Source organism: Laetiporus sulphureus, assembly GCF_001632365.1.
Source record: "Laetiporus sulphureus 93-53 unplaced genomic scaffold LAESUscaffold_44, whole genome shotgun sequence".
NCBI lineage: Eukaryota > Fungi > Basidiomycota > Agaricomycetes > Polyporales > Laetiporaceae > Laetiporus > Laetiporus sulphureus.
Window position 1 is genome coordinate 271,588 of NW_024468553.1, and position 21,013 is coordinate 292,600.

Below are 21,013 nucleotides of genomic sequence, written 5' to 3' on the forward strand. Positions count from 1 at the left end.
TGACGGACGCTCTCAGCCACCGAAAGCAGCGAGGACGAGCGCATGTTGGGACGGCTCAGATCGCCAGCTGCAGCGCCGTGCCTGGTGTTGTGACTGCTGTGTGAGACGGACATTCGGCTCGATCACCTTTGGCGGATGAAAGATGAATTAATCCGGCTCTGCGAAGACAGGGTGGACGGAACGTTGCGGTGAGTGTCGTCGCGTGCGCGATGCACGATGACGCGAGCGGGACGCATCTTGCGAGCTATTTCCGTAGAGGAACGGTGGAGGGGAATAGCTAGCTTCGGAGGCTGTTTTTCATGGGAACATGCCGCGGAAAGTCTGGAGCACAGAAGCGGTGGCGGGCAGCATTGTGCTCCGCGTGACATGGACACCTTTGCCGGCTGGCCAGTGGCGTGCAGCTGGCGCGCGTCGGGCAAAGGCAGCGACGTGGTGAGGTAATTAGATGGCGCCCCCGATCGGGGACCTCGGGCACGGCTGCATATGGCGAGACTCACGCACCGGAACGTCCCCTGGACCCTTACGTTATGCGCATTCGAGAGATGCGCGCACACACGGGAGCTTGTCGCTGATGGCGCGCGGTGGTTGCCCCCTCGAACTATGGTTACGGGCGGGGTGCCGCGGAGCTCCAATTATTGGGCGGAGCACGGTGGAGACATATCTCGCCGGGAGCGCCATCGCTCGCTCCCAGCGAAAAGCGGGAAGGGCAGCAGCACGGGGCCGGGATCTGTGGGGTACGGGGAACATTCTTGGCGATCTGGAGGACGAGGAGGAACGAGAGCAGAAGCCTCGTGGTAGGCGCCCGTTGCGAATCCTCTGGGGAAGACTGCCGGATATGGCATGTACGAAGAGCAGGCGATAACGACGTTGTACGTGTTTTCGCGGTGCAAGTGACGCCGTCGGGCAACCCAAGGGGGCGGATGCAACCATCATGCTCGCCACCACGTTCAGCAATATCATTCATTTCAGAGTCTCCGAGATCTTCTCTGACACAATGTCTCCCTTCATAAACCAGGCATTTCTCCTCCTCTTTTCCTCCTCCCTCGTCCCGCCGCCTCATACATCACCTTCCTCCCTGCGAGCCCATCAATCTCTGTCCGATCATCCCCGCGCCACCGTCCTCCATGGCACTCGCCCATTACCCCCCCTCCGACCGCCAGCTCGCGTCCATCGGCTCCTACCCCTCCTCCTCGTACCCCGACCCCTCCCCAATGTACTCCCTCTCCCAGTTCATGGGCTCCTCCCAGGTCGACCAGCCCTACGTGAGCAGTGTCTCCTCCTACCTTTCCGAGAGCAGGAGCCAGTGGCAGCCCGGCCTGTCCACCGCATACCCCTCCCTCTCCATGAGTGGCGTCTCCCCCTACTCGAGCCCCTCCTCCTCCCAGCTCTCCTACCCACCCGAGTACCCCGAGTCCGCCCAGCGCAGCGCCCTCTCCGACGCCCTGCGGCCCTCGTCGTCCTCCCGCTCATACACATCCGCACTGGGCCCGCCCTCGCCGCGCGACACCCCCACCCTCCAGCGTGCCTCCTGGAGCAGCGCACTCTACGTCGTCGACAGCGCCGAACCCGAGCCCGCCCTGGCTCCCTCGCCGGTGCCCGAACCCCTCTCGCCCGCTTCGCAGGTGAAGGAGGAGGACTTTGAGGGCTCGTTCATCTTCGAGCTCGCCGCGTCCGACGCGCTGCACGGGGGCCTCGAGAGCATGCCCGAGGTGCCGCTCCGCGCGACGCACGCGCCCAAGGCCATGCGCAAGATGATGGGCTCATTCCGCCTCGATCCCTTCGCGATGCACAACGGCATCCGCTCTGCCGCCGTCGCCGCCGCGCCCGTCGGTATTGAGGTCGGGCCGCTCCGCGAGGAGCCGGTCATGTTCGAGTTCCAGGTCCACCTCGACTACCCGCTCGTCCCGCCCTCGCCGCGCTGGTCGCCCGCGCGCAGCGCGTCACCGCTGCTGTATCCACTCGAGGACGAGCCTGAGGAGAAGTGGGTTGCGTCGATGGGGTCGTACTCGCCGTTCGAGGCGGGCGCTGTCCCTGGCGCGGGATTCGCACCACTCATGACGCCCGCGCAGTCGCTGAATTGGAGCATGAGCTACCAACAAGAGGCGAGCGATGCGCTCTCTGCCTCGCCGGCATCGTCGTCGGGGTATCCCGTGCAACCGCTCTCGAGTACGTAAATTGCTTCGAGATCTTGTTGATGTGACGCTTATGCCGCGCTTCTCTTCGCAGTCTTTCGCTCGGGACAGTCGCAGCCTTCGCAGCCGTCTTCACATGCACATTCACCACCGTCGTACAAGTCGGACGCGCATACATCCTCGCATTCCCAGCACACTCAGAGCAGCAGCCCGCACGCGCACGGCTATTCAGGCGCGACGTACGCCGAACGCGATGTCCCCCTCTACCGCTCGCAGCGCGCATCCGCCGCAGCGACCGCGCGGTGCCAGCAGGAGTATAGCAGCGAGTATGCGCCGGTGGTGCCTGGCGCACTGTCATGGTATCGCAAGACGCTCGCGATTCCGGACGGATATATGGCCTGCACATGACGTCAGTCTGCGTTGCAGACGCGGCGTGCTTCTTGCTTAAGAACTGCTTTTCCGAGGGAGCGTGGAGGAGGAGATCATGGATGTGCTGTAGGCTGACGCGAGGCGGAGTGCTCGAATTGATTTCTTGGATACCAATATTAGTGCATCAGGCGTTCTGCGACGATTTTGGTGTATAAGCATACGCGCAATGACTTCATGAGCGAGGAATGATTTCGTCACAATCAATTAACTATATTGTGCTTGGCACGCGTGCAGTGGGATTTTAGATCGACGGAGAAGAGAGAGTTTAGGGTGGGGTTATAATGATTGCAATTTGCATCGGGTTCGCATGCGGCATACGTGTAGGTGTGCACCCGGGAGAGGGCTCCCAATTGGAATTGGGATTGCAAGCGTCCGGTTACGTCAGGATGGTTCCGCGAGGGTGGTGGCCACTTTTGTGGGCCGGGGCGAGGATTGGCCCCCAGTAACGGGTTTACGTTGGCCGAACGGCCCAGGCCAGGCCATCGAACGATGGGTTGTAAATGGGTGTGATCGGACGCCCGAGTCAAGTGCGCGGGAGCAATGACGAGGATGGGTGGCGCCTGAGGGAGGTCACATGCGAATATTAATTCTCTCTCTACCTATGCGGATCAGTATGTTTTGTTGGAGCGACGCTTCGTCAGGCTTGGAGAGTCCGCACTTGTCGGGAACGTCCATTCGAATGATGGCGGTTGTGGGGGACGCAGTGTCAGATGTCGTGTGCAGGTGCATCATGGACGGTTCGTCGTGGCGAGTCGGCGACAGCGCGTGTAGGGACACTTCTTTGCGATGAACCACAGGAATATTTGGCTACATACGGTTAGGCGGGTCGCACGACGCGTGCTGTGTTCTGACGTCCTAGAGCGCGTTTAGGGCGGGGTGTGTCCATCGATGTGTGTCGAGGGAGGCCGCAACAGCCCGTATAGTGAGGAGTTGACCTGTCTCGGCTGGAATGTGACAGAGTTGGGGTGCGTAGCTTGTGCTGTGCAGGGCGCGTGCCGAACACTTGGCGTATTGGTCGCAGCGAATGATTTGACCATTCTTGGGTAGTACCGAAGAGGTGTGGCTCTGCGGGGATTCGCCAGTGGGACAACGCGTACCGCGAAGCTGTAGACATTGGTCAAGCTGAGGCGCGACCCCCTTCCGTGAGGTCAAGCAGAGTGCACGCCATCACACTGCGGATGTGTCGGGAGCACTAGCAGGTATGGGGGATGTCTCTGGGCGGAGCACGACTTACGACTGGACCAGTGATGGATGGATTCCGTTGTACGAGGGTGCAATGTTCCGGGTGCATTGCGTGGCATGCCCTCTGCCGACGCCAAAGCCCAGGATTTCTCAGCCTTTCTGCAGCCACTTGAAATTGAGCGATCATGTGGGCCAAACCCCCGGTAAAGTCAATGTTCCGCACGGGCTGTACCTTGACAGGTGCAATGGAGGGGCTGGTAAAATGAAATGGCGGATATGCACCGTGATTCGTGTTTGCTATCCTGGGATTCGGATGGGGGGTGATGGGTGGGAGGAAACGGGTAATCTTTGGGATTGCGCTCGAGCATGACCTTGACGAACAGAGCGGATGACTCCCCAGAGAACTCTGCGTCCGTATGCAGCGCACATCACATAAGGCTTTGGCCGCTTCGCGAAGACGATCTGCTATGGTATTTCACACTGCGAGGCTCCATAGTGCGAGCCCTTGTTTCCTCTTCTCGGCTCATTGGGTTCTCGGGAAAGGCCGCGGTACGCTTGCAATAACGGCGAACTTGAACGCGCTGATATCTACCGACTCTAGAAGTGCTCACCTTTTGGGCAGTAAGAGCTAAGATGACCCGAGTTGGTCACCCTTCCTTGCATTACGCCGATCCCACAGACCCTAGTGCGAGGAAAGCATTGTCTCTGTGACAGGACCTCTACATCCGACCGCTGTGCTTTTTTACGTCTTGTCTGGACACGTGAGAGCAGACGAAGGCGAAGGGGACACGTCAATGGCAGAGGATGGCTTGCGCGACATACCTCAGGCTATGGCGGCCTAGAACGTGCTCAGCCACTTGTGCGGACCAAGGTGGGTTGTATTAATGCTGCGTGGCAAGAACATCAAAAATAAGCGAAAATAGCAGATCATCTTGCCTGGACGTACCCACGGAGCCACTCTCTGATAAGTCTCAGCCCGAGTTGAGACCGAAAGGCAGTAGACTTACGACGTGGACTGGGCAGGTGCCTGTGCGACGATCACGGTCGGGGGAAACATGATCGTCGGGCTCGCCGCGTGCGCCGTGGCATAATCCGTCGTCGGAGTCTACATATGGCAGGCGCGGAACGCGAATTCCACGTGGCCGAAGAGAGGCTCGGCGGCGGCCGCGGAGCAGCCTGGGACCACAGCCCTCACGCGGCTCGCTCCCTCAGCTCCTCGTCCTCTCCGCCGTCCGCACGTTTCCCCCGCATATACGCACACGCAAAGTCTGACGCTGCTGCTGCACGCAACACGCTGGCCTCGACGACCTTGCTCGACACGCACATCCGCGCGCACACAGTCTCTCTCCTCGCCATCGGCCCGCGACATGAACGACCTGGCCTTCGGGCGGCGGCGGAGCGTGGACGTGGGCGGGCTTGCGCTCGCGCTCAGCGAGCAAGGTTCGGGGCATGGATGGGGAGGCTGGGAGGAGACGGAGACCGGCGAGACGCGGTATGGAAGCTGTCATATGGTCCCTCACGTTTCTCATCAGCGAACCTTGCGCAGATACGCCGAAGTCTTGATTGACGTTCGTGCGCACACAGAGACGGCGATCAATTCCGAGCCGGTACATTCGTCAGTCGCCGTACTGATATCGTTTGCGCGCTGTGAGCTCATGCGTTGGCAGACCGCCCGTGATGGTCCTGAAGGAGGACACGCGACATAGGCTCGTCGAGAGTTTGTGTACGTGGAACTTTGAGCCGCACAAGCTGCCGGAGGAAGAAGTGCTGGCATGCTCCTACGTCCTGTTCGAGGCGTTGTATCGCATGGAGGGTATACAGGACGCGGTCGGCGTACCGTTGAGTGAGTATTGCTGCTGTGATGCCTTGGAAATCGCTGCTAATAATGTGATGCCTATCAGGCCACATATCGTCTTTCCTGCGGCATTTACGGCAGCTATATCGGCAAGGCAACAAGTATCACAACTTTCAACATGCACTGGATGTCCTTCAGGCAACGTACCATTTTCTGTATCGCGCAGGCATGGTTCCCCCCGTGTCCATACTGTTGCACTCAGATGCTCGATCGTGGAAGAGACATAAAGAACAGCAGAGTGATCAATTAATATGTTGTCTGTCTGAGGAGGACATTTTCGTGCTGCTAATAGCGGCTATCGGACATGACGTCGGTCACCCAGGCTTGTCAAACGCTTTCATGGTTAATCCAATTTCGCGCTCTCGGCTAGGAGTAATAATGACTGAGGCACTCACTTCAACAGAAAAACGCACGAACGCCGCTAGCCGTTGTGTACGACGACAAGTCGGTACTAGAACAAATGCACTATTCCCTCATTTTGCAGATCATGCGCCATAACGGGCTTGGCTTCCTGCTGGACCGGCCGCATTCAGGCCCGTTGTTCCGCAAGCTGCTACTGGGCACCGTGCTCGCGACTGATCTCAGCCTCCACGCCGAGTTCATGAGCAATTTCCGGGACCTCGTTGCTGGCCAGGACGTCGGTGAACACAAGCGCAAAGTGTTGGTGTGCCAAGCTTTGATAAAGTGCGCCGACATCAGCAATCCTGTGAGTGCCGCTTCGCGATTGTCATCTGCGGGATGTGCTCACGAGAACTTTGCATAGAGCCGCCCATATAACGTTTCGAAACATTGGGCGGCTGCACTAGAGTCCGAGTGGATCAGTCAGCTGATGTTGGAGCAGCATCTTCACCTGCCTGCTACGGTTAAGCCCTCGGCCAATTCATTAGGCGAGGCTAAGGGTCAAGTGTGGTTCATCAGTACCTTCTCGCGACCGCTGTTCGAACTCGTCACAAAGGGGATCCCCGGTGAGCCGTTCCGCTAGTATCGATATATCGCAAAGCTTAATTGACGTGCCGCAAGAACTCGGTGAGTTCGCGCAGCAGTGTAGGGAAAACCTCGCCATATGGGAAGAGCGCTCTGCCGAGCTCTCCGCTACCGTCGGGCCCGCTACGGCAGTCCCCAATCCCCCTCTGGTCTGTCAATTCCATCACGTAGAAGCGTTTCTCTCCGCGTTCCCTCCAACTCTTCCGGACTCCCTCCGTAGCCAAGAAGAACAGACGCACTCGCGTGCGAGCTCCGAGTCGTCGGCATCCTCGGGATTTAGCCACTACGAGAGCTGCGAGTCCGGCCCGCCGTCGCCTTTCGCGTCGCCGACGACGTCCCCCTTCTCGCCGACGTTCGGCCAGGCGCGGCTGGAGCTCGCGTCGTCACCGTCGTCATTATCGTCCCCACAGCGTCCGCCGAGCATCATGTCAATAAGCTCGCACAGCACGCAGGCACAGGGTGCGACCGCCGCCATCCGCGAGGCGTACAAGATGAGCGTGCGGAAGAAGAAGAGCTTTCACCGCAGCTCGTGGAATCCCATTCCGAATATTCACAGCGTGACTGTTACGCCGTCCATCCCGAGCGACGGCTCAAGCTCCGCGTGCCCGTCTCCTAGCTCGACCGTCGGCGCCAGCCCGCTGACGGCTGGCTCGTCCCCTCTTACGACCTATTCGTTCAGCCCTCTCACGCCCCAGTCCGCGTCTTCCGCGTCCCGCCCGGACCTGGCCAGCATGTCATGCAACCCTGACTAACATTCACGAACGACCGATATCCATGATCCATGAATTGTGAATGAGCATATAACCGATTGTATCATAGCTGTACCCAAGATTCTCTCGCCCCCGTCATGCTATCACTTGTTTTGCGGATGCAAGCGCCATCCCCGGTTGCGTTCTTGCTCTGGTGGGGATGTGCTGGTCTTTGAGAGCCGCGGTAGATCTGCGTGCCCTGAGGGCTGGTGTGTCGTCCCATATTGTGCCGTGCATGTGCTTCTACTGGGAACGTTCGCTGTGGCGTTACCGTTGTGTATACCCTTTGGTCTTAGGCGCCACCCCCCCCATGTAGCTGTAACGAAGATGACAAGTGGCATTGGAATATTAGTCCGATTGTCAGAATCCGAGCATGATGTGTTTCTCCAAAGTGTCTGAAGTAAGGGTTATGTAGATGTGAGGTGATCAATGAAACATTGTAGAGTTGAATGGTGAAGATGCTGTGGTGAAGAGAGGAATGCTATAAGAGACCATCATTTACTTTGGTCATAGAATGATCCTTCTCTTTCCTCCTCATTGGGAGGGGAAAGTGGGGCCCTTTTAAATGTGCCCTGCATGTAGACAGGGGGAGGCAGGGGGATTACCAGCCTTCGCTCATTGGTCGATGGCCTTGGAATACGGATGGTGAGCGATCTTGAAGGCCCGGGTGTAGCATTTGTGTTGAGCATTACTGTTGAAGGGCTGATCGCCCCATTGTGCATAGAAAAATCAGCACCGATCATAGGCGATGGTGCTGGAGTTGGGACATAAAGGAACTCGTCCATTGGATCGACATCAAGACCTAAGCCAAAATTATTTATAAAATATCCTGTATCCTGGACTTGTGATCAACATGAACATGTTAGGGGCCTAGAGGAAGATGTCTCTCACAAGCATGTCCATCTGGATGTCATCATCCTTATCTTCAGTGGCAACTGCGGCTGATTGCAGCCGCTTATTTTCGGCCTCTACGATTGTGATGCGGCTCTTAAAGCCCTGGATCTCAGCATCCTTTGCTGACACCGCAGCAGCGAGCTGGGCATCCAGCGCAACGTAGCGTTCCTTCCAAATCTGTGCTTCTGACTGTTCAGTCAGCTGTGCATTGCGCGCCGTGTCCAGCTCCTTCTTTACGGTGCTACAATGTGCCTCCAATTCTTGTACTTTCTGTTCTGCAGCAGAAAGCTTGTCGGACATCTCACTGAGCTCCTTCTCCAGTTCCGCTCGTTTCTGATCAGCGGCCTCCCTAAGCTTTCTCCTTTCTGACTCTATGAGAGCAACCAAGGTGTGAGCGCCGCGTTGAAAGGCCGTTGACGCGAGAGTACTAGGGGCCTCGGTTGTCAGCTCATCGGATGGTGCAGCGGTACCTCCGAACTGTGCGCGTTAGAACGAATCCGGCGCATTTCTACGTTTCGTCTTACCTGAGATGCATTGCTCAAACCTTGAATATTCCGCTCCATGACTGCAACGGAGAGGATGAGTGCGCAAACGCGGCTTTGGGATGGCTGATGGGATCAACTACGCGTGAGCTTATGGGCGTCTATTCTGCAGCCACTACACGCGCGGCACGACGACTCGGCCACAACTTGCATGCTCACATGAATCCTCCCAATTCTCCCATTCCTCAGCCTCCGCACAGTGCCGGATTAGCATTTAAGGGTGAGCTCAGTAGTACTCTCACATTGCTCCTACAACAAACTCGCATGCATCTGCGAAGGTCTGCGAGCTGCCATCGACCCTCAGTCTATACCGTCACCCATCGACGCAATAGAGGAAGACAGAGAGAAATGGGAGGATCAGCCCTACGGTACTCTTCCTGGTGGCCAGGCGCCGCTGTCCACCACAGATTACGTTGCTATTGATCAAGGTGCGTGTTTCGCCATGATGCGCCACGAGTAGCTGAATCGCCATTCAGGCAACTCATCTCCGAAGTATATACGCGTCTCGACTTGGAATATCCCAAGCACTTCTCGTCTGGCCTCGGACTGCGAGATACCTATTGTTGCCGTCATCCAACCGTTCGCAGACCAAGACCCCCGAGAAGAGCCTGTGCCGTTGGTAGAGACGGGCGACCTCGGGCCTGCTCGCTGTGCGAACTGTCGTGGGTACATTAACCCTTGGTGTAAGTGGGTTTCCAATGGCGAACGCTGGAAGTGCAATCTATGCGCGCACGAGACAGAAGGTCCGTCCTAGGCATACCACTTACTTGCAAGCGCTCCTCGATTGAATGGGTCATAGTTGCTCCGGAGTACTATTGCAATCTGGATGCCAATCTCGCTCGACTTGATCATCTGCAGAGGCCTGAACTGAACAAGGGCACTGTTGACTTTGTTGTTCCTGACGAATACTGGGCGCCACACCCTCCTCCCAAAATCGCGCCGTTGTATCTGCCCCTTGTGCCTTTGTCGAATTCTGGGAACAGACAGCCTCAGCCAATGTCATATGTGTTCGCCTTCGACGTCTCTCTAGAAGCGTTTCAATCCGGTTTCACTCAGGCTGCGTGCACCTTTCTGCTTGAGTTTCTATATGGCCGTGAAACCGAGGACGGGCAGAAGATCGAGCCATGCTTCCCAGCAGATTGCAAGATCTGTATCATTTCCTTCGATCGGACTATCCACTTCTATAATCTCTCAGTACGCATTGTCTTGCACTAATGACGCGTGAAGTCGGTTCTCACAACCATGGCTTATCTCAATGTCACCGTAAGTTCAGCCTCAAGAAGCGGACAATGCACCCATGCTTGTGCTACCAGACGTAGACGATGTCTTTGTACCCTTACGGGATGGCCTTTTCGCTGACCCACGAGAGTCGCAGTATGTCTTTCTGAGATAATCATGTATGGAAGGGCGGTGACACAGTTCGTTAGACGCATCATTACCGACCTACTATCAAACATGGCCAATCTCGAAACCCATGTTCCGGAGCCGGACGCTGCGTTAGGTTCTGCTTTGACCGCTTGCCTCGGAGCTCTCGTATGTCTTCTCATACTGCACATGTGCATCTCCTGATTCCTCGTTCTGGCAGACAGGCCTTGGTGGACAGGTGGTTCTGTTCGCTGGAGTCATCCCTACTACAGGCATCGGCGCATTGCAGCCGGTCGTTGACGAGTCGACATTGTTTGGCACGGACAAAGAGAAGACGCTCTTCGTCCCTCGTGGAGGGTTTTGGAGAGATCTAGCTGTACAATGCACCGAGGAAGGGATCGGAGTCAATATGTTCCTTGGCATGAGCAGGCCTATTGATATCGCGTCTATCGGTGAGAGATTGTTCGACGTCATCGAATGCTGAGCCTGTTCAAGCCTATGTACGCAGGCATTGTATCCTCGATCACCGGTGGAGAGCTCTATTTCCACCCTCGATTTGACCCTACGCGTGACAATGTCGTGATGCACTCGCAATTTCGTCGCTTGCTTACCCGCGTGACGGGATATTCGTGCTCAATGCGCGTACGCTGCTCGACAGGTTTGTCAAGACCTTTCCTCTTTTCGTTTGCACAGTTGACGAGGTCCCAACAGGAGTACATGTCACCCAGCAATATGGCAACTTCTACGAGAGCCCGTTGGGCGACCTCGAATCTGGGACGTTGGATGCCGACAAGGCTATATCTGTCGTGATCGAGCACAACAAAGCGCTAGAAGACACCGCATTTGCGTTCATTCAAAGTGCCGTGTTATATACCACCGTATCCGGCCAACGGCGCGTACGCGTGTGTAACCTTGCACTACAAGTAGCATCGCTCGCTGGCAACGTTTTCCGCTATGCGGATCTGGACGCGGTAGCATGCCACATGCTGCGCGAAGGTCGGTGACAAACCCTTGATCGGATCTGAGTTCGCGCTAAGTTGAGGCATTGAAGCTATTGCGAAGTTGCCTAACCGCACTATCGCAAATATTCACGAGCAATTGACCGAAAAATGCGTGTCTATCTTGCTGGGCTACCGGAAACATTGTGCAGCATCTGCACCACCTTCTCAGGTAACCTCAGTCCATTGTATCTGCCTACCGTCTTTTTTCACACAGTTCCTGCAGTTGATCCTACCAGAAGCGTTGAAAGTGCTCCCTCTATATACCTTGGCCGTCATGAAAACCAAACCGTTGAAGGGCCGTAATGTCAATGCGGATGTGCGCAACTATCAGGCACACAAACTGATGGCTATGGGCGTCCGGAGCACCATGAATCATTTATACCCGCGGCTGCTTGCTCTGCATGATCTTACTGATGCCATTGCACTACCGGAGCCGACCATTGGTCGAATCCGACTACCGTCCCTCATGCGCGATAGCTATATTTTCATGCAGTCGTATGGGGTCTATCTCATAGGTATTGTATATGCTCGTCCTGCGGATGCTCGTTCACTCACAGTATTTATCGCAGATAATGAGGAGATGATGGTGCTTTGGATTGGTTCGGACGCATCACCACAGTTGCTGAAGGATCTGTTAGCTGTGGAGGATTTCTTCCAGATCAACTCACATATCGTATGTCATATGAATGTAACAATCTGGGCGATACTTGCTGATCTGATTTTCTGTAGACATGCGTTCCATCTTTGCAGACGCGTCTCTCGACGCAAGTCCGGAATATCCTCGCCAATCGTTACACGCAGCGCGGATGGACACCAAAGTTCATGATCGCACGTCGCGATATGGATGCCGCAGAGATCGAATTCAGCGATATGTTGGTCGAAGACCAGAACAATGCTGCGATGTCATATCTAGACTGTACGTTTTCTGTGCGTGTCGAACGACGAGTATCTAGGCTGACTGTTGATTAGATCTATGCCTCGTCCATAAACAGATCAACACGGCCGTACGTCTTTATGCTTACCTGCCTGTTTCCAGCCATCTGACATTGGCACCCATCAGCTCACAGGAGGATCCGTGTCGACTAATCATAGTAGCTTCAAAGCAACGCCTTGGTAATGAATATGGATGTGCTGATGGACAGATCGTTGTGACGTCTGTAGACGAATGATTATGCGTCAATAATGCGCCGTGCGTGAGGCTGACATCTGAATGGATCATTGCATGCCATTTGCTCTGTGTGAGCATGTCATCGCATGAGTGCATGTCATCTTGGATACAGGTCGCATGCGATACCCCTCTGGTCATTAACGCGCAGTGTCAAAATGCCAAGTACAATGAATACTTTCGTCGGAGACACCAGCAGTGACCGTTGAGGCCCCGCCCCCTCAGTGAAGTCAAGTTGCCCTCAGACTCTTACGTCGGATGCTTCCTACAAGCACTTGGAATGAGTATGAATGTGGTACGCTCAGCGAGCGAGGCTGCTACATCGCCTGGCGGCCGAAGAACGATCCATGCATCCTGAGGACATTGTGAGCGCTCCATGGAGCTCGTGAAACACTTCGGGCGAGTGATGAGCTGATAGCCTTTATACGTGCCAAAATCAGAGCTCAATCCAATCGGCCTTTGCATATCTATCTTATGTCTGACGTATCTGCTCCAAATAATGACTTTCTGCGTGCCGCTAACAGCAGCGATTGGCGTCACGGTGGGATGAAACGAAGGGAAACAGGAACGGGGACGGCTGGGAAAGGGTGAGAGGGTGGGGGTTTTCCGAGACGAAAGGCGGACGAGAACCTGCCATGTCGTCTGTCGCCTCTGTCCTGCATTTCGTGGGAATGCACATGCATCGGCTGTCGATCTAGGCATATTGAGGCACACTTGGTGCATTACAGGAGGAGATGGAGCATATGTGGCCACGTCGCTTGCCACGAACGTGGACGCAGACAAACTGGTCCCTCACCTCGTCACGGGAATTTACGACATGTCCTTTGCCCATCCTGACACGTCAGCAAATACGCTAATGATTATTGATGTACCACAAGTAGCCCAACCAGGAGCGTCTAGGGTTTCCAACGAGCGACAACAATGGCCATACAGAAGGACCGCACTACGGTATACAATAACTGAGACAGCACACAGTGCAAGGGGGCATACATAAAAAGGAAGGCGAATTTGAAGGGATACTTTTGGCAGAAGCTTCATCCACGAGGGCAGCAGGCAGCAGATCATGACTCATTGAACGACATCGAACGCCTCCGTGGGCGGTTCGGAAACGAACGGGCAACGCGATAAGGGTGCATGCGCACACGCTTGGCTATGCTGCGAGGTGGATAGCGGTGGTGCTCCAAGACGCGTTCGTCTAGATACACTGCGTTCAGCCTGCGTTGGCCCTGCAATGCGCGAGATGGCGGGCTAGGGAGCTCGGGCAGCTGAGGGATTGAGGGGACCTCTGGGATGACGATGGGCGTGTTAGGAGAGCAAGACGAGGTGAGAGTGCGAGGAGTTCTCGAGTCGCAGGAAAACGCCGAAGAAGGGGAGCCCTCGATGTCGCCGATGCGAATATCTACAGGGCTGCATGCAGCGAACTCGCTGAGCGTTTGGCACCCTCGTATCCAGGAGGCAATCCGCTGCGCTCGGTCAGGGGACTGTAAGAGGGGAACGTGAGCCTCATGAAAACGAGCAGACAAATTGAGACGTACCAAACACGCCTCATACTCTTCTATATCGTAATATAAGGGAGCAAAAGGCTCAGAGAACTGTATATCCCTCCTGACAATGTCGAGGTAGAGAGGCGAAGGACGAGGTCTGCAACAGGGAGACAGGCTACAATCCATGGGTGTGATAGCAAGTAAAGAGCGACAGTATAATTGCTCTCAGTGAGGAACTGGGAGCGAGCGGGTGCAGACGATGCTGCGCAATACGAGTAAGTATCCAGGGAAGGACGAGGAGCCAGCGAGGAGCTGAAGCGAGGCTATATACCTCGGGACGCGCGCGAGCTGCGTTTCACGACATTGTCGTCTATTGTCAAGACAGCGAGCAGATGTACTTAGCGCATGTCGCATGGCGGCGACTGCTACGGCGACCGTTGTACTGCGCCGTGAGGACGCCGGCGGAGAAGTTCCGAGACAATGGCGTAGCATTTAGTTCAAATTCACAGTCGCATACTAGATAGTCGTCAGTGCGGCAGCCTCGTGGTAGCGAGGATATGTATATCATTTGATGTCGAGGTGTTGCCAAAGGCACAGCGGGAGGTGGAGGTGGGCATGGTAGCACGCGGGAGAGAGGCCACAGCAATTAAGACAGGCGCCCGACATCGAGATGAGACGCGGTCACGGCCAGTTTCCCACGCGCTTCATTTCTCTGCTCTGCTTTGTCCTGCGAACAGAAAGCACTCTGCGCAGCCACAGACAACACCCTAGCCATGTCAGACCCAACTCCGAAGATCAGAATCGTATGGTCTCCATTGTATACGAGGTCTTCCGCTGCTGACAATGGGCGTTGCTACGTGCGTTTCTGGGTCTGCCTTCTGCTGCACACACACTCGGGCTCGATGGACACAGCTCAAGGGCGCGGAGCCGGACCTGTCTGCCGCGACCTACCAGATCCACGACGAGTCGCATACTATTGGGAATGCGTTGCGGTGGATGCTGATGAAGAAGTGCGTATTCCCGTCCATCTCTCTCGTTCCTACATTCACGAACAACTCGTTCGCCTTCCCATGGCAGCCCGAAGGTCGAGTTCTGCGGATACAGGTGCGCTGTCTTGTCTAAATTTGCATTGCTTTGTCACTCTTCCCATACGCTGATCATCTCTCGCAGCGTTCCCCACCCATCAGAGAATCACATTCACCTGCGGATCCAGATGTATGGTACGCCCTGCCTACCCGCTCCCGTGCATGCGGACCCGCTCATTCCATTCCCACAGATAACCTTTCGTCATTGACTGCCCTCCTGACTGCCCTCTCCAACCTTGACGACCTCTGCGTGGCGATCGAAGACGCATACAAAACTAGCCTGCGGTCAGACAACATTGAGTACTGGGACGAGAGCGGTTGAGCCTCACACGACGGTTCCGTCATTCCTGGTATCACACGCCATTACCTCTGTATCCTTATTCCTGTAGACGTAGATGCTCCATGCTTTCGATATGCTTTCGCGCATGCTGACAGTTTCCGTAGTAGGGTGTGAGCCGGATATATGAGACAACATGAATACTAGTACAGGCCATCATAAGACGGCTAACAATTTTCTCCTACTCATACTACTATCATACCCAGCTCCATGATCACTGGCCCTTGGATCTAGCTTTCACCCAGTATGATCCATGCGGGAACTCAAACTCAGCGATACTTGACTTGCGCATCTCAATACTGCCGTGTGAAGCGACAGTCAGCTAGAACGAGAGAATGGCCAGGAAATAACGTACCTATAGCCCTCCTTAGGATTGTTTGGAACGTTGTAGCGCCCGTTCTTGTTAATCGAGCAAGGATAGAGAAAATGCTCATGTAAGTGGTCGACGAACTCGAGCACGTTGCGCTCCATCGAGCCGGATATGGCGATGTAGTCGATTAGACTGATCGTGAAGCATCGTCAACGCACCACAAACGACAGCTCAGATCACCGCTGACCTGAGATGGATCACATATTCACAGAGACCGACACCGCCCGCGTGTGGGCAGACGGGAACGCCGAATCTTAACCCGCCGATCAGTCTCGTTATTACGCGACTAAGCGATGAGGTACACGCACTTCGCGGCCATGAGTAGCACAGCGAGTACCTCGCTGACACCACCGAGACGACATGAGTCGATCTGGCAGACGTCGATGGCTTCTGCCTGCAGGAGCTGCTTGAAGATCATGCGGTTGTGTGCGTGCTCGCCAGTCGCAACGCCGATGCCGTAGGGCTTCAACGCTTTGCGGATAGCAGCGTGCCCGAGGACGTCATCGGGCGCAGTGGGCTCCTCAATGAACCTGTCGGAGCCGCAGTGAGCTGGCGACTGACAGCTCGAACTGATACGCCCTCACCAAGGCTTGATCTCCGCCAGGTATTTGACATACTCGATCGCCTCGGGGACGTCCCACACCTGGTTCGCGTCGATCATGAGCACGCTGCCCGTCGGGCCTGCGTTCTTTCCGACGAGCTCTGGGCTGTTGGGATCGCGCGGTTTCTTGCCTGCGGGAAGGTACTGAGGGTCGTCAATGATCGAGCGGATGATCTTCCCGCGGCGCAGGTCTGAGTCGCGGTCAGCGCCGACCTTCATCTTGAAGTGGTTGAAGCCCGCCTCTATGGCCTCGCGCGTGAGCCGCGCAATCTTCTCGTCGCTGTATCCGAGCCAGCCCGCGGAGGTCACATATGCGGGATAGCCGACCTCGCGCACCGTCGCCTCGCGCTCGGCCTTGGTCGCGGCCTTTGTCTTGAGCATCGCGAGGGCCTCTTCCTTTGTGATCGCATCTGTGATGTAGCGGAAGGCTGTCGCACTGACGAGCTCCTCCTGTTGGACAAATGAGCAAGTACACCGTGAGCGAATATGCTGCGGCGTACAGGCGTCATATCCACGACGAGTTTCCACAGTGGCTTGTTCCGGAAGCGAGCGTACATGTCCCAGAGCGCATTGTCCACCGCACCGAGCGCGATGTGAATAACTCCCTTCTCCGGGCCGATCCTGGACGAGCGGGGTCATGAGCCCCTGCTCTACTAAGCGGCCGAGTCCATATGATGCACGCACCAACGTAGCTGAGGATCCGCGCAGAGGTATTCCCAGGTCTTGCCCATATTGCTGAAGAGCTTCTCAACGTCCTTGCCCACCAACCGGTTCGCAAGCTCCTTGATCGCCATGCAGACGATGTCGTTTCCGCGGCCGATGGTGAAGGTCATACCGTAGCCGACGAGACTGGACGAGGTCAACAGTGTCACGTACGCCGAGGAGTAGTCGCACTCCGTGTTCATGGCATCCGTACCATCTCCCGTGAGGGAGGTGGGGAAGCGGACATCTGCATGTCGTGCAGCGGTCAGACTTCCGCATGTATTGTGCGCACAGCACTGGGAACGCACCGTGCGTCTCATATCCGGTGATGGTGATGGGCATAGCAGCCTGTGAGCAGGTGTGAAAAGAGGAGGGTCGGTGGGTCACGACATGTCTGGTAGGTGTTTATATGCACGGGCAACCTCGAGTTCCTCCCCGGTACCCCCCGGTCCGCACGGCCCGCGCGCCTCAGCTGTCGCAAGTCGGGCGGAAGAGCGGCGACGTCGACCGTGCTCATCCCGTTCGCCGTCCGCAAAATTGGCTCGAATCAGTCTTCATGCTCTCATGCTGCGAGGTATCTTGACAGGCCTAGCCTTGGAGCAACCGCCGTCTGTTTTTGCACTTTCCATGCACAATGCTAGTTTCTGCTAGCTACACTGTTATGTGAGAATCACATATTTCAATATTATTCAGGAGTAACCGCACGCCATCAATTAAGACCTCTGTTATATCCAAAATGTTCATCGCGGAAGAGCAAACAGAGACCTGCCTGTTTTGGTCATCAGGTTGCCATATTCGGAAAGCTTCTCTGGTAGGTGGCCCGCTGTCAGACTGCTAACTTCGTTTTTTGTCAGTCAAATTATGAGAGAAATTTATTTTGATGTCACTGTTCATCTTGCTGCACACCACAACGCATACAGCAGCTCTATAGTGAGATCAGATCAATACACTATCAGGATGCCGCGCAGCTCGCTGTTCCCGCTGAACGACACGGTTCTAGTCTTCTTGCATCCTGATGACACGCTACTTCCCTCGCCAATCGTCGTCCAAGTTTCTGTGAAGATAGAGGGGTAGGTAACATACAAATTTTGCAACTGTTGCAAGTCAAGAGCGTTTACGCTCACCATGGATACCGATTCGCAGCCCTGAGAGGGTGGAGAGCATCGCGGCATATTTTAACGCTCAGCGCGATATTGCAGTACGGCGGTACTTAAAAAGTTATATGGCAGTATTTATCTAACGTCGACGATTGACAGGACCTCGTCAAGCGCGTTATTACCGCTCACCTGCGCGAACCGCTCCCCCGACCAGTAGTGTTCGAAGGAGACGCATATACTCTGGCTGCAAGTGGGTGTACAGGTCGATTGTTTCAACTGTAGATCAATGACAGGTATGCAGGGTGTGTGCGATGGACATACGGAAAGAAAGTCAAGCTGGCGTGGGGAGAAGAGGATGTGCTCGCTGGTGACGACAAATGGGTATTCGTTTTCAGGCCGAAGTAGTTCTTCTACATTCGCGCCTAGTATCACATCGAGGAGACAATTCATATGGTCATGAAGATACGCATATGTGATGGATACGGAACAACGGCGCACAACCTACGATACAACCGGTATCTTGTGGAAAAAATCGACGACCTAGATGACACGTCACACCAGCTTTTGATTCTCAAGTGACGAAGAAAAACAATTGAGGGAGCAATGCTTACCAAGAGATGGGCCGCTACTTCAACCTGCGATTTTCAACTACATCCCAAACGATATACTGGCCAGCGTTTTCGTCGAACCTGATGGCATACGTCTTGATGTCATGCATGGGTATCAGGACGCCCACACAGATCAACATGCCCTCGGCGTTCTGCTGGAATCTCTTCTGGGCTACTCGCAGTGTTAGAAAGAAATATAGTGCGGTTGTGACTAGTACACGTGCTCTTCATCGCATGTTTTACAAGTGGACGCGCCACAAATCCTCCTACGGTTGATGCCAACACAGGCGAGAGGCCAACGAGGCCAAAAGCCGCCGTGGCTCCTCCGACTACACCGGCTGCGCCAGCTAGCCATCCTGCGGAGATGTCCAGTGCAGTATTGACGGAATCTTCCGCGGAGAAACGGTTGTCTATGGTGTCTACGCGCACCTCCAACTTGAATGGCGTAGACGGGAGGTGGGTCTTCCAGGACTTCCCCGCGCGAACTGCATTCTCCCAGTCTGCAGGAGCGACGAAGCGGAAAGCAATGTTGAGAGTATCATGTGTCTCGTTGATAACATATACGTCTGGCATGGTGGGTGCGCTTGGGTGGAAGTTGGGGCTGAAGAAACTTTTTTTTTCTCGTTGGCCTATAGGTAGGTCTGCTCCTATTAAACTTTGATTAATCCTCGAGATGTCATACTGCGTATGGTGGTTTGTTTGACGCGTTGAGAGGATTTCATAAGGGTCCATGGACGTTATCGACTCGGATGTCGGGACACATAATTATGTCAACTGGCTCAGAATGACTCGAGGGAGTGACTATCAGTTGAGAGTCACTACGCGCCTCCGTCTGAGAAGAATGCACTTGTTGGAGCCGGGATGCAAAGCGGGAGAAAATCAGATTATTGCTTGTGCAGCATATACCGCACGGGCCTGCATGGGAGCCGAGCTACGCCTACGGCGGCGTTCGACGCACCTTTTGCGCAGCACCTTCCAATGGAAGATGTACGCAGAACCTTACGACGAGCTCTCGTTTCGGAGGTTCGGTAGACTCAATCTCCTGTGAGCATATGTTACGGCAGCGGATTCGGCTGCAATTGGAATGAATGTTTCGGTTGTAGGGACGATCTGTCATCCTTCCCAGAAGATGCAGGGAACATCTGAAAATGCGCAGCAAAACTTGTAAAATATATTCGTTCTCATGCAAAATCCAGCCCAAAGCCATTTAGCGATGATACAGTGAACAGGCTTCCCAGGTAGTGCATTTTAACGAGCATATTCTGCTGCTCTGGAACCAGGACAGTACGCACGCGGCTCTGCACGTTCTTCGAAACAATTCTATAAGTAGATTATCAATGATTAGCTGTGGAGAAGCATGCACGATATTGCATGTTCTTACCTGTATGGACCAAGTGATTCCTACGACATCTTGCGGTTCTCGTCCACATCCCACAGACTGTACCCCTGTCCTTCATCGAAACGGATCGCGAACGTCTTGTTATGGAAAGGAATCCATACGCCACCGACGGTAATGACCATCCCGTCAGCATTTTGCGCAAAACGCGCCCCAGCTGAGACCTGCCATCAGCGGTGCACAGAGTTACAATGGCGAGAAAGACTGACCAGCCATCGCGTGTCCCATCAACGGCCCCGCTGCAGCCCCCCCAACGAACGAACCCATGAACCCTCCCACTACGCTGGCGGTGCCGGCCAACCATCCTGTCGAGATGTCTACCGCTGTTCTTGCAGAATCTTCAGCCGAGAAATGATTTTGTTCGGTGTCGACACGAACTTCAATGGTGAATGGTGTCGAGGGGAGATGGGTGTGCCAAGAATCTCCAGAGCGGAGGCAGTTCGTCCAACTGGCAGGGGCAACGAACCGGAAGGCGACGTTGAGTTGCTCAGGTGTTTCATTACGAACAGTAACGTCCGGCATGGTGGAATGCGAGTGATGAAGAGGAAAGCTAGATTCGGAACCATTCCATAACTTTCATACAGCGAGCGCGGCATCCATGAGCCAATTGTGCTGTGAGGATCTCGTTAAGGTCCGCAGACGGTGTTAGGGGGAAATCCAGAGAGCGAGGCCCAGAATGATTCTCTTTTATGTTGTAGACGGCTCAAGAATAAGCGTAGAAGGGCTTGAAAGATCGAGAGAGGTTTTGAAGCGGCCCTGCCAGTGCTAGACGGGACTGTGCCGAGAGCATGCGTTTCTTTGCACACCTAGTAGTAGTTGTGCAGCGCCTTCCATCAATATCTCGTATCTTCAATTGCGCGCGTTCCTTCTCTCAACCTCCTCTTCCAACCTCATCAATCAGCCAGGCGTGTGTTTTTCATTAAACACAACTTAGAGATGAAGGTGCTACCTTGGCTGCAGCGATGGCTAGTCGGCCATGTGCTTCGAAAGAGAACGAGAGCGAGCGGTATTTCTGTTTGGGTATCAATGGAAGTT

General features: G+C 55.0%; 11 protein-coding genes across 11 annotated transcripts; 5 read left to right on the top strand and 6 right to left on the bottom strand.

The window, feature by feature from the left end:
* Positions 1–993: 993 nt before the first annotated feature.
* LAESUDRAFT_387276 (uncharacterized protein) lies at positions 994–2,521 on the top strand. Its single transcript, XM_040902277.1, has one exon. The coding sequence runs from the start codon at positions 1,125–1,127 to the stop codon at positions 2,172–2,174; it is 1,050 nt and encodes a 349-aa protein (XP_040760718.1). The 5' UTR covers positions 994–1,124; the 3' UTR covers positions 2,175–2,521.
* A 2,244-nt stretch (positions 2,522–4,765) lies between these two features.
* On the top strand, positions 4,766–7,782 carry LAESUDRAFT_729706 (HD-domain/PDEase-like protein). The gene is made up of 7 exons (XM_040909691.1): positions 4,766–5,235; positions 5,290–5,358; positions 5,411–5,586; positions 5,645–5,940; positions 6,002–6,304; positions 6,362–6,563; positions 6,619–7,782. Exons 1-7 carry the CDS (start codon positions 5,111–5,113, stop codon positions 7,332–7,334), a joined length of 1,887 nt encoding a protein of 628 aa, XP_040760719.1. The 5' UTR covers positions 4,766–5,110; the 3' UTR covers positions 7,335–7,782.
* A 419-nt stretch (positions 7,783–8,201) lies between these two features.
* On the bottom strand, positions 8,202–8,854 carry LAESUDRAFT_814969 (uncharacterized protein; the record flags this gene model as incomplete). The annotated part of the gene is made up of 2 exons (XM_040914645.1): positions 8,750–8,854; positions 8,202–8,702 (listed from the first exon to the last, which is right to left on the bottom strand). Exons 1-2 carry the CDS (start codon positions 8,786–8,788, stop codon positions 8,202–8,204), a joined length of 540 nt encoding a protein of 179 aa, XP_040760720.1. The 5' UTR covers positions 8,789–8,854.
* A 59-nt stretch (positions 8,855–8,913) lies between these two features.
* LAESUDRAFT_729707 (sec24-like protein) lies at positions 8,914–12,355 on the top strand. The gene is made up of 15 exons (XM_040909692.1): positions 8,914–8,987; positions 9,046–9,195; positions 9,244–9,510; positions 9,567–9,961; positions 10,041–10,141; positions 10,195–10,300; positions 10,353–10,584; positions 10,641–10,790; positions 10,844–11,128; positions 11,184–11,302; positions 11,357–11,648; positions 11,703–11,806; positions 11,863–12,049; positions 12,103–12,137; positions 12,194–12,355. Exons 1-15 carry the CDS (start codon positions 8,927–8,929, stop codon positions 12,248–12,250), a joined length of 2,541 nt encoding a protein of 846 aa, XP_040760721.1. The 5' UTR covers positions 8,914–8,926; the 3' UTR covers positions 12,251–12,355.
* Positions 12,356–13,130: 775 nt separating this feature from the next.
* On the bottom strand, positions 13,131–14,232 carry LAESUDRAFT_729709 (uncharacterized protein). Its single transcript, XM_040909693.1, has 2 exons — positions 13,834–14,232; positions 13,131–13,779 (listed from the first exon to the last, which is right to left on the bottom strand). The coding sequence occupies exons 1-2, from the start codon at positions 13,966–13,968 to the stop codon at positions 13,360–13,362; spliced, it is 555 nt and encodes a 184-aa protein (XP_040760722.1). The 5' UTR covers positions 13,969–14,232; the 3' UTR covers positions 13,131–13,359.
* Positions 13,947–14,409, bottom strand: LAESUDRAFT_729710 (uncharacterized protein). Its single transcript, XM_040909694.1, has 2 exons — positions 14,114–14,409; positions 13,947–14,044 (listed from the first exon to the last, which is right to left on the bottom strand). The coding sequence occupies exon 1, from the start codon at positions 14,348–14,350 to the stop codon at positions 14,159–14,161; it is 192 nt and encodes a 63-aa protein (XP_040760723.1). The 5' UTR covers positions 14,351–14,409; the 3' UTR covers positions 13,947–14,044; positions 14,114–14,158.
* An 83-nt stretch (positions 14,410–14,492) lies between these two features.
* On the top strand, positions 14,493–15,380 carry LAESUDRAFT_684564 (RBP11-like subunits of RNA polymerase). Its single transcript, XM_040905854.1, has 5 exons — positions 14,493–14,585; positions 14,695–14,792; positions 14,860–14,886; positions 14,953–15,002; positions 15,059–15,380. Exons 1-5 carry the CDS (start codon positions 14,556–14,558, stop codon positions 15,187–15,189), a joined length of 336 nt encoding a protein of 111 aa, XP_040760724.1. The 5' UTR covers positions 14,493–14,555; the 3' UTR covers positions 15,190–15,380.
* LAESUDRAFT_684566 (enolase C-terminal domain-like protein) lies at positions 15,291–17,267 on the bottom strand. Its single transcript, XM_040905855.1, has 8 exons — positions 17,186–17,267; positions 16,860–17,124; positions 16,676–16,796; positions 16,159–16,625; positions 15,883–16,104; positions 15,762–15,827; positions 15,560–15,706; positions 15,291–15,503 (listed from the first exon to the last, which is right to left on the bottom strand). Exons 1-8 carry the CDS (start codon positions 17,217–17,219, stop codon positions 15,419–15,421), a joined length of 1,407 nt encoding a protein of 468 aa, XP_040760725.1. The 5' UTR covers positions 17,220–17,267; the 3' UTR covers positions 15,291–15,418.
* Positions 17,268–17,834: 567 nt separating this feature from the next.
* On the top strand, positions 17,835–18,379 carry LAESUDRAFT_814974 (uncharacterized protein; the record flags this gene model as incomplete). Its single annotated transcript, XM_040914646.1, has 4 exons — positions 17,835–17,947; positions 18,021–18,075; positions 18,134–18,224; positions 18,276–18,379. 4 exons carry the CDS (start codon positions 17,835–17,837, stop codon positions 18,377–18,379), a joined length of 363 nt encoding a protein of 120 aa, XP_040760726.1.
* Positions 18,380–18,599: 220 nt separating this feature from the next.
* LAESUDRAFT_762405 (uncharacterized protein) lies at positions 18,600–19,155 on the bottom strand (the record flags this gene model as incomplete). The annotated part of the gene is made up of 2 exons (XM_040913104.1): positions 18,600–18,754; positions 18,801–19,155. 2 exons carry the CDS (start codon positions 19,153–19,155, stop codon positions 18,600–18,602), a joined length of 510 nt encoding a protein of 169 aa, XP_040760727.1.
* Positions 19,156–19,739: 584 nt separating this feature from the next.
* LAESUDRAFT_705368 (uncharacterized protein) lies at positions 19,740–20,726 on the bottom strand. Its single transcript, XM_040906585.1, has 3 exons — positions 20,188–20,726; positions 19,964–20,135; positions 19,740–19,902 (listed from the first exon to the last, which is right to left on the bottom strand). Exons 1-2 carry the CDS (start codon positions 20,498–20,500, stop codon positions 19,984–19,986), a joined length of 465 nt encoding a protein of 154 aa, XP_040760728.1. The 5' UTR covers positions 20,501–20,726; the 3' UTR covers positions 19,740–19,902; positions 19,964–19,983.
* Between the last annotated feature and the right edge of the window lie 287 nt (positions 20,727–21,013).